The following is a 10,634-nucleotide window of genomic DNA, read 5'->3' as shown; positions in this document are numbered from 1 at the left end:
TTATTTGAGTTTTCAGAGTGTCCCCTGCAGTGGCCCAGAGGGGGTACGAGCACCAAGAGCAGCAGTCTGTTCTACTCCATTGTAGCCTACTCTGTCCTCGTCCATTCTATTCTCTTCTCTTCTATTCTCTTCTCTTCTCTTCTATTCTATTGTCTTCTATTCTATTGTCTTCTATTCTATTGTCTTCTATTCTCTTCTCTTCTATTCTTTTCTCTTCTCTTCTCTTATTTCTATTCTCTTCTCTTCTCTTCTCTTATTTCTATTCTCTTCTCTTCTCTTCTCTTCTCTTATTTCTATTCTCTTCTCTTCTCTTCTCTTCTCTTCTATTCTATTCTCTTCTCTTCTATTCTCTTCTCTTCTATTCTATTCTCTTCTCTTATTTCTATTCTCTTCTCTTATTTCTATTCTCTTCTCTTCTATTCTCTTCTATTCTCTTCTATTCTATTCTCTTCTATTCTATTCTATTCTCTTCTCTTCTATTCTATTCTCTTCTCTTCTCTTCTCTTCTCTTCTCTTCTCTTCTCTTCTATTCTCTTCTCTTCTCTTCTCTTCTCTTCTATTCTCTTCTCTTCTCTTCTATTCTCTTCTCTTCTCTTCTCTTCTCTTCTCTTCTCTTCTCTTCTCTTCTCTTCTCTTCTCTTCTATTCTATTCTCTTCTATTCTCTTATTTCTATTCTCTTCTCTTCTCTTATTTCTATTCTCTTCTATTCTCTTATTTCTATTCTCTTCTCTTCTCTTCTATTCTCTTCTCTTCTATTCTCTTCTCTTCTATTCTATTCTATTCTATTCTATTCTCTTCTCTTCTATTCTCTTCTCTTCTCTTCTCTTCTCTTCTATTCTATTCTCTTCTCTTATTTCTCTTCTCTTCTCTTCTCTTCTCTTCTCTTCTATTCTCTTCTCTTCTATTCTCTTCTCTTCTCTTCTCTTCTCTTCTATTCTCTTCTCTTCTCTTCTCTTCTATTCTCTTCTCTTCTCTTCTCTTCTATTCTCTTCTATTCTCTTCTCTTCTCTTCTCTTCTCTTATTTCTCTTCTCTTCTCTTCTATTCTCTTCTCTTGTATTCTATTCTATTCTATTCTATTCTATTCTCTTATTTCTCTTCTATTCTCTTCTCTTCTCTTCTATTCTCTTCTCTTCTATTCTCTTCTCTTCTCTTCTCTTCTCTTCTCTTCTATTCTCTTCTCTTCTCTTCTATTCTCTTATTTCTCTTCTCTTCTCTTCTCTTCTCTTCTCTTCTCTTCTCTTCTCTTCTATTCTCTTCTCTTCTCTTCTCTTCTCTTCTCTTCTCTTCTATTCTCTTCTATTCTCTTCTCTTCTCTTCTCTTCTATTCTCTTCTCTTCTCTTCTCTTCTATTCTCTTCTTTTCTATTCTCTTCTTTTTCCCTCAGCGTCTCGTGACCGCGTGTCTCTTCCGTGTCTCGTGACCGTGGGCGTGTCTTTCTCCGCCTGGCCCCGCCCCCTCCCCCGCCCCTCGTGACCACCTCTCGCTTCCCGCGGCCTCGGCTTCATTTCCGCCTCACGCGCCCGGGATGGACGTCGCGCGCCGGTGTCTCGCGCTGTGGCTGGCGGTGGCCTCGTGCCAGGCGCGCGGACCGGACGGCGTCCACGCGCACGGCGGAGACGGCGGCTCCCCGCGCGGGCCCCCGGGGGCCCCGTGGCCCCCGGGGGCCCTGTGGCCCCTGCCGCGCGAGCTGAGCTCGACGCCGCTGGCTTTCAAGTTGAGCGGCTCGAGCTTCAGGGTCGCGGACGCGAACGAGTCGACGGCGGCCCCGAGCTGCAGCCTGCTGCAGAGCGCGTACAGACGGTGGGGGCTCCATCTTTTATCTGCCTTCGCTTCCCTCTTTGCCGCCCGGGCGAAGCTCCCGTCAACCGCCCCCGTAAACCGCCCCCCCCCCCCCCCCCCTGTCCGCTCGCAGGTATTACGGCTACATGTTCGGCAGCGCCAGGGAGTCCGGGCCGGGGAGGAAGTCCCACGGTCGCTCCGAGCTGCCCGAGCTGCCCGAGCTGCAGGTCTGGATCACGTCAGCCGACTCCGAGTGCGAAAGCCACCCGGGCCTGACATCCGACGAGTCGTGTGAGTCCACTCCTTCCTGTTGTATGGGTGGTGCGGTTGCTTTATCCATTTAGTTGGTGACAAGGACAACGACACAACGATCGAGTGAATGGATGGATGAATGAATGAATGGAGTTGTAGGTCTCGAAATTGCCAAAACATGACACTGCGATGGTATAAACTGTTATTCCGGCCACTTTTCCTACTTGAAATGTCCCAAACCTCTCCGTGTTGCAGATGACCTCCTGGTGGACCTGCCTTACGCTGTGCTCAAAGCACCCAAGGTGTGGGGAGCGCTGCATGGTATGGGTGTTTTACTGCTTTTAAATCGGAATGGTGTGAAGAAAAGCTACAGGTCCCTTATTTGCTACACTCATGACTAAACACGCTTGCATTGCCTCTAGAAATGAATAGTATTATTTAATAGGCGTGGTGTTCTACCTGGTGTTGTATTTGGTGCCGTGTTTACCACTATGACACAGCGTTACAGTCGAAGCTCCGCAAGTTCCTAATATCGAGATTGTGGTATAAAGTTATTTGTACCTGTGTAATAATGCATTGTTTTGCTTTCTCCTCGATAGGTCTTGAAACCTTCAGCCAGTTGCTGTATGAGGATGCGTATGGAGCTGTATGTGGAGTGTAGTATTATTTACCAGTGACCGCTCATTTGCATACACCAGAGGATTTTCAAAAGACGGCAACACACGTTTAAAGACTTTCCCATCCCAGTAGTGAACACACTAAAGGATTTTGAAAGAACACACACAATAGGAGCAGATACTTTGGATAATATCAAACCTGCCTGATATTCCCACAAGAGTATCCCAAACGAGTCTGGGACTGATCACAAGGGTGTCTGGCCGTCTCAAGGCAGTCTTAATGGCACTTAAGACAAAGAGATTTCCTTGAGATTCTCTTTAAGATTCTGGACTTGAGATCTTAGCTAAAGTCATTTTGAGTGGATAGTAGGTGTGTGTACTAGCGTAACAATAACCCTGATGATATCCAAATGCACCAGCCTACTTTTGATTCCGGATCCCTGACTTTGTGTCGTTTCAGAAAAGCATCAATCAAACTAAAATCAGCGACTCCCCAAGATTTGCGCACAGGGGAATCTTACTGGACAGCTCTCGTCACTTCCTGCCCCTTAAAGTTATCCTGGCTAATCTGGTATGCATGCAAGATCCTCTTATCGCGTTCTTTTTTCGGGCATATTTTGTTTACCATTTAAAAGTAGTTTCACTTTTTCTCTTTATTCTATTAATTTGACACACACTCGCAGGAAGCAATGGCGATGAACAAATTCAACGTGTTCCACTGGCACATAGTGGACGATCAGTCTTTCCCGTATCTGAGTCGAACGTTTCCCCAACTCAGCCAGCAGGTCAGTGGCTTTGCTTTGGGCGGATTCTGATTTGTAACTGATAAAGTCCTCATATGATGTTCTATTTTGCCTAAGTGATCGGGCGTTTTGGTTTCTTTATGCGAATAGGGAGCTTACCACCCCTACACGCATGTGTATACACCCGCTGATGTGAAGATGGTCATCGAATTTGCCCGTCTGCGAGGCATTCGCGTCATCTCTGAGTTCGATACCCCAGGCCACACTCAGTCTTGGGGCAAAGGTGCGTTAGGTATAAGTATTGCCGGTGGTAAATGATCTCAAATACTCCTCTAATTAAGGGGCTGTAAGACCTTTGAGACTGATGGTCAAAAAATGGTATCAATAAATTGAATGCAACTTAAAGTAATTCTGGCACTGTTTTTACATTACTTTTCAGTCAAAATCTATCTAATTTAATGGGGGGATCATTAAACCAGTTAATACATAAGTATATGCCCCCCCCCCCCGTCAGGACAAAAAGACCTCCTGACGCCCTGCTACTCAGGCTCCAGCCCTTCTGGCACCTTCGGCCCAGTCAACCCCATCCTCAACACCACCTACGAGTTTATGAGCCAGTTCTTCAAGGAGATAAGCACCGTGTTCCCCGATGCCTACGTCCACCTGGGAGGGGACGAGGTGGACTTCAGCTGCTGGTGAGACTTTGCGTTTAAACTTGTAAATCTTTCTCAGAATCTGCGCACAACTGCCAGTGAAAATAAACTTTGTAATGTATTTTATTTTTATTTTTTTTAACACCCCCCCCCCCCCCTCGCAGGAGTTCCAACCCAGACATTCGGAAGTTCATGACTCAGCAAGGCTTTGGACAGGACTTCAGAAAGTTGGAGTCATTCTACATCCAAAGGTGTGTACGCTATCAAGCAGGACTTTTGACTTGTTAGTTGACCTCTTAACAGTATTGACACTTTTTTTTTTTTTGTAGTGACATTTCTCAGTTTATGTCTCCATAAACCGTTCTCCTTTTCTGAATGTCAAGGCTCTTGGATATCATCACCACAACCCAAAAGGGCTACATGATCTGGCAGGAGGTTTTCGACAACGGCGTTAAGGTAACCCATGGACCTGTCACATTTGAGGAGTGCATCGGCTGAGTAGAAGTTAAAGCTTGATTGATTTATTTATTTATTGGTGATTTTGTTTGAAACTGTAGTCTGGCTCTTGTGATGCTTGCAGCTGAAGCCTGACACGGTAGTGCATGTGTGGAAGGGGAACAGTATCGATGAGGAGCTGCACAACGTGACTGCCGCTGGCTACGCCACCATCCTCTCCTCCCCCTGGTACCTAGATTATATTAGCTATGGCCAGGACTGGCAGAGGTACTACAAAGTCGAGCCGCTGGACTTCAAGGGTCAGTCCACTCTGGAGGGATCTCCTCAGTTCATGGCAAATCTTATCTCACACTCTACATTGAACAAAGTCAGTTCCATTGAAACATATTAAAAAGTTCCTTCAACAGGCTTCCATGCTCGACGTGCACAGATGCGATCTTGCAATGAAGTCTTGATTAGAGACTTTGATAGTTTTGGTTATAGGGGGCGAAGAGGAGAGGGCTTGATAGTTGGTTGCACTTCAGTTTTGTTTGTTTTTTTTGGTTTGTTTGGTTTTTTTTTGAAGTGGATAACCTGCTTAATCTGTTAAAGGTTGACGTTTGTTGTATTGTTAAATGTGTGATGCCCTGAACAGAGACAGACAAGTCATGTTTTTGTTTTATTTCTCTAAGGGGTGGTTTCACAGGCGGGTTTTAATCTAAATTACGACTAAACTAATCCTACTTAAATGAATCCGGAATTGAAAAATGCCTTTTCTGAGATGTTGCTGAATTTAAAATTAATGATTTCTAGACTAGGAAGTCCTAGACTAAGGTCATGGAGGACTAGTCGGCTCTTTCTGTCTGGTCTTGGTGCTGCTCTTAGTCCAGACAATGCATTTTCTCTATTGTCAAGGTCGACCTGGAGGCCCACATCTGTTTATCCAAAGATAAACCTGCCTCTGTCCAGGTTTAATGGCCGGGTTTCATTAAAACTTCATTCTGGGCAAGTCTGACACTATTTTAAACCATGACTGAGAAAGGTCATTTCAGTTAGTCCAGATTAAAAGTGTCTCAGATTAGACCTAATGTGTCACCGAAACCACCCCTAAATACGTTTGTATTGATTAAAAAAAAAATTTAATCGCTTGAAGTACCTTGATGACCTTCATTTTTTGAAGTAGTAAAATCATGAAGGTTATCAGAAGATGTGCACGATTAGGTTTTGCACTTCTTCAATCTTTCATTTCTGTCGCTCTCAGTTGCTGAAGGTTTTAAAGTATTCTTTTTGTTCCTCTCCTAGTTTTCGCCTGCTTATTTCCCATCCAAAGCCCTTAAAAGCTTGTGTGTGTATGTGCTGTGTAGTTGAAAGCGGACACACTCATCCACGTGTGGAAGGGAAACCAGCAGCAATACCAGGATGAGTTGGCCAAGATTACGTTGGCAGGGTACCAGACCCTGCTCTCCACCCCCTGGTACCTGAACCGTATCTCCTATGGCCAGGACTGGCAGAGCCATTACAAGGCCGACCCGCAGAACTTCAGGGGTGTGTGTTTCCGCAAGACTGTTATCACCAAGGGGAAAAGGCAGCCTATTGTAACGCCAGTGCAAACCGTGACCTTGGAGGAGACTTTTGTATCACTCATTTGAAGCTATGTATCATAGCTCATGTACTTTTTATTTTTTATTTTTTTTTTATTTTCTGTTTCCACCCAGATCTCATTCTAAATATGTAAGGCATTTATTGTCTTTACGCTTCCCACAAATCTTTAGTCTGAAGTTAACACCATACATCATGGATTGGGGGGTAAAGCGGGATCCCTGTGCCATTTCATGCAAACCTGTTGAATGGAGGTTAAGAGGCGACTAGATGCGTCATTTAAGTTTCAGTTATATTGAACCCTTTAAATCTGCGCAGTTATACTTTGGTTTCTACTTGATCTAATCTGATCCTCCGTTAAACTCTAATATCCAGGGACTGATGCCCAGAAGAAGCTGGTGCTGGGCGGAGAGGCCTGTCTGTGGGGCGAGTACGTGGACGCCACCAACCTGACGCCCAGGCTGTGGTACGGCTCATCCCCTCCCTCCTAAACGCATTAGCGCTAGGAGAATCGCAGAGCTTAGCCTGTTAGACGCTTATCCCCGATCCCATTTGTTTACCTTTAATCTCTTCCATCTACAGGCCTCGCGCCAGTGCTGTGGCGGAGAGATTGTGGAGCGCCAAGAACGTAACGGACGTCAATGACGCCTACAGCCGCCTGTCCGTGCACCGCTGCCGCATGGTTGAGTGAGTGTTTGGAATGTCCTCCCAAATTTAAAAACGCCACATAGTCATTATAATAGAAACTTATATATACTTGTCAATTGTTCACTTTATGGCATTGCAATGCAAAGTTGTCATTGCCTTAAATGACAGTAATATATGATTATAAATGAAATTATACGTATATAGTATAATAAAAAAATATATATAAATTAAATGTATATAAATAAAAAATACTTGAATTGCTTTCCCTTAGTGAAAACATACATATATTGAATAACATCATTACATAACTTTTTTTTATTTTATTTTTTTAAGAAACTTTCGATGTTTTTATACCTTCTTCTCTCAGGCGTGGGATCCCAGCCGAGCCTCTGTTTTCAAGTCACTGCCGGCATGAGTACAAAGGCATCTGAAAACTCGGCTGGACACAAGCATCGGAAACAAATGCATAAGAAATAACATCATGCATAACACACCCAAATTTTTGTTAAGAATTTTAATGCACTAAGACAAATCAACCTTTTGATCTGCTACATGACTTTCTTTTTGAATTGTATGTTCTTCATGAATTTTGCACTGAAAGCGTTGATAACTATTTTATTAGCCGAGGACTAAAGTTTGCCATCCATTTTTACATTTCAGTGGGTAACAAAGGGACACCGATGAAATATTATGTAAAAAGCAATTTTGTCACAATTTCCAATCCCAAAACTGAAGAGCCATCATACAAACTTTATTATGAATGTGAGATGTAGATCATCAGTCTTAAATTAATAAAAGGCTTTTGGTATTTTAAACCTGTTTTCCTGCCGTTGTTGCTTTTGTGTATTTTAGGTGATTTTATAGGCTCCATAATAAGTAAATACTCTATTTTGTTGGGTTATTGCATTTAAACCATATTAACCAAATTAGAGATGCCTTAAAACCTATAAGCCTAGTTTGTCCAGCAAAATAAAACGCATTACTTATTTCACATGTGGTAAGAACATGTACTGTAATTGTGTAAATATAATGAGATATTATTAACCCTTTCTATAAAGGGGGAACAACAATAGTTCTCACCTTTTTATGAATCAATACATGAGCTTTTAACCATTTTCATATGATTTAATAAAAAAAAAAGTCATTGATAACATGTATGGAATCTACAATACTAGATTTCTGCTATCTGAGGTTCTGCCAATCAACTACTGGTCAGTAGGAATAGAATTACAGTTTGCACCGTTCTTCTCGAAGAGAAGCCTCCAGTTCTTAGAGGGATGAAGGAGGTGAAGATTGGCTTTGCACTCTTCAGTCCACAATGTCCCATTAAGTTTCAGTGATGTTCAGACCATGTGAATGGGGAGACCATGGTAAGAGATTGACTGCGTCCCGGTGTTCCTGAAACAACTTTTGTATCCTGTTTGTTAAGTGCATAGAGACATTATAGTCCTGGAAATGGAATGACTTGTGGGAACAGTGTTTGCACCATAGTGTACTCTTGGTCTCCTAAAATGGCTTCATTGTCATGCAGACACGGGTCATCAGCTTCAGTTAATGTTCACATCAATTATCAGAATGGGGAAGAAAATGATCTCAGTGTTTTCGACCGATCAATGATTGTTGGTGCCAGAAGGGCTGGTTTGAGTATTTCTATAACAACAGTCTCTCGAGCTTACTCAGAATGGTGCGAAAAACAAAAAACATCCTGCCTTGTGCCAACAGTGTAGGTTGGTGGCGGTGGTGTAACGGTATGGGGAATTTTTTCTTTGCACACTTTGGGCCTCTTAATAATAATAATAATAACTTAAATTTATATAGCGCCTTTCTCACCGAACAGTTGTCAGGACTCACTGAGGGGAACTAGGGAGGTCCCCCGAGAACTACCTTCAAGGGCTTTTTTTCTAGTTCGCACCGCATCGAACGTCATTTCGATCGATTTTCGAAATTGGAATGGAGACACCCCTATTCAATTGGCCCACTGCTTTATATATATATATGGAATATATATCAGCTGCGAGCTGCTCCGGAGCAACTGCTGGAACTCAAGTGTACCACCACGTCTACGAGCTCGCCGGCAGCCGCCAGCTGCGGTCCGCCGCGGCACCCTTCTCTATAGACGGATTACTGACGGAACGGCTCGAACTTATTATTATTATTGTAAATGTATAATAATGATAGATAATAGATATCTGCATACATAGTATCTATCGTGGGGCTAACAACCGCACCCCGTAAAAAAAAAATGTTATGGAAACGACGAGAAGACGCCATTCTGGTGAATGGTGGGGACTCGTCGCCCAATGTTCCAGAAGAAACGGGAGGAACTGAACTGAACTGACTGATAATAATGATAACAGTAATAATAATAATAATAATAATGCCTTTGTGACACGGGTAAGTCAGCACCCGGTCCTCCAGGTTGGGGGTTGGGCGTGGGGTTAACAACCTCACCCGTAAAAAAAAGCATGTTACGGAAACGACGAGAAGAAGCCATTCCGGTAAGGAGCAAATGGTGGGGGCTCGTCGCCCAATGTTCCAGAAGGAACGGGAGGAACTAACTAACTAACTAACTTTCTAAAAACCCAAGGTCACTTTACAAGAGAGGGGCAATAATACCAATCAATCATCAATTGTATGCTACAGCCTGCAGAATTGTTACTGACCATGTGCATCCTTCATGGCCACAATTTACCCATCTTCTAACGGCTACTTCCAGCATGATAATGCATGTCACCCAGATCTGAATCCAATAGAACACCTTTGGGATGTGATAGAATGGAATAGTCTCAACATGAATGTGCAGCTGACAAATCTGCAGGAATTGCGTGGTGCAATCATGTCAACATGGACCAGAATCTCAAAAGAATGTTTTCAACATCTTGTGGAATCCATGCTGAGAAGAATTGAGGCTGTTTTGAGAGCAAAGGGAGGCCCTATGCAGTATTAGTATAGTGTTCCTAATAAAGTGCCCAGTGAGTGTAAGCGCAGAGCAAATATTTGAACCAAAACCTTCCATGAGATGTCCATACAGAATGCAAATTTGCATGGTCTCTCCATTAATCAGGGTTCCAGGTTTGAACCCTTGTGCACCGGCTTACGTACAAGCGGTTTCCAATACAGCAGCCCTGCCGTTAATTCCAACTTTGTGATGCTCAAGATGTAATCTTTGGTGTAGATACAGTATATGTTGAAGGATAACCTCTGCAGGCCACCTGAGTACAGTGTACATATTAGGGCATCGTCAGACCTCAGCATCAGCTCTCATACATGTCAGAGTCGGACCAAACCGCCTCGGACAAAACGGGTTCGGGCTCAGTGTTGCCATATGGAAAATATGCACCATTACAAGGCTATTTCCTGGCAACCCTTTTGGGGCTCCTAACCAATCCTCCCCAAAAACCCTACCAGCTGCAGTGAATCCACATCTTTAATTCTACAGCAACAGTCGTTTCAAAACTTCATCTCTTTATCATTCAACATCGTTCCCGGAGGCTGGGATTTGTTGCGATCCAGCTACCGGGGCGGAGAGGGAGTCGAACCGGTCACCCACCCTCATCCAACCGTCGAAATAATCCTGCAACCAGATCGCCTTGGGTCTTAGTCCTGGTCTCTGGGCGATTTTGAACACGCACTTGTGTTGCTGGCTTTTAAAAGAGCACCTGGCATCGAACCCTGAAGACCTACAACGCCAAAGTTCTCATACAACGACTTTTATCTTTGAGCCACTGAGTCATATGAGGCCTGGATGTGTCCTCCAGTCATTTGTTTCAAGGAACAGGAATGTTTTATACGTGTCTGTTTTAGGACTAGATATGGAGGAATATATTTGATCACAGAATGATGGGTAATTTAATGAAATATCAATTAGAATGTTTCAGACTTAAAAAAAATCCCCCATATTGAAC

At 43.2% G+C, this 10,634-nt stretch overlaps 1 protein-coding gene across 3 annotated transcripts; it reads left to right on the top strand.

The window, feature by feature from the left end:
- Positions 1 to 1,522: 1,522 nt before the first annotated feature.
- Positions 1,523 to 7,544, top strand: hexb (hexosaminidase B (beta polypeptide)). 3 transcript variants are annotated; one of them, XM_080017290.1, is made up of 14 exons: positions 1,523 to 1,803; positions 1,916 to 2,073; positions 2,290 to 2,355; positions 2,634 to 2,680; positions 3,112 to 3,222; positions 3,335 to 3,436; positions 3,545 to 3,677; positions 3,909 to 4,089; positions 4,212 to 4,298; positions 4,431 to 4,503; positions 5,847 to 6,027; positions 6,457 to 6,547; positions 6,664 to 6,768; positions 7,097 to 7,544. In XM_080017290.1, exons 1-14 carry the CDS (start codon positions 1,529 to 1,531, stop codon positions 7,158 to 7,160), a joined length of 1,674 nt encoding a protein of 557 aa, XP_079873416.1. In that variant the 5' UTR covers positions 1,523 to 1,528; the 3' UTR covers positions 7,161 to 7,544. The 3 variants fall into 3 exon arrangements, 2 of the variants coding, with proteins under 2 accessions (XP_079873416.1, XP_079873417.1); XM_080017291.1 differs by lacking the exon at positions 5,847 to 6,027 and adding an exon at positions 4,628 to 4,802; XR_013844598.1 differs by lacking the exons at positions 6,664 to 6,768; positions 7,097 to 7,544 and adding an exon at positions 4,628 to 4,802.
- Positions 7,545 to 10,634: the final 3,090 nt, after the last annotated feature.

Source organism: Zeus faber (genome assembly GCF_960531495.2).
Source record: "Zeus faber genome assembly, chromosome: 17".
NCBI classification, from domain to species: domain Eukaryota; kingdom Metazoa; phylum Chordata; class Actinopteri; order Zeiformes; family Zeidae; genus Zeus; species Zeus faber.
The sequence above is the reverse complement of the archived record's forward strand: the minus strand, read 5'-3'. Positions and strand labels throughout refer to the sequence as shown.

Excerpts from the sequence above, each read along its gene's own strand:
- hexb (XM_080017290.1), top strand. The coding sequence starts at position 1,529 with ATGGACGTCGCGCGCCGGTGTCTCGCGCTGTGGCTGGCGGTGGCCTCG. Across the intron at positions 2,356-2,633 it reads GGTGTGGGGAGCGCTGCATG|GTCTTGAAACCTTCAGCCAG; the intron begins GTATGGGTGTTT and ends TCTCCTCGATAG. Across the intron at positions 4,090-4,211 it reads GAGGTGGACTTCAGCTGCTG|GAGTTCCAACCCAGACATTC; the intron begins GTGAGACTTTGC and ends CCCCCCTCGCAG.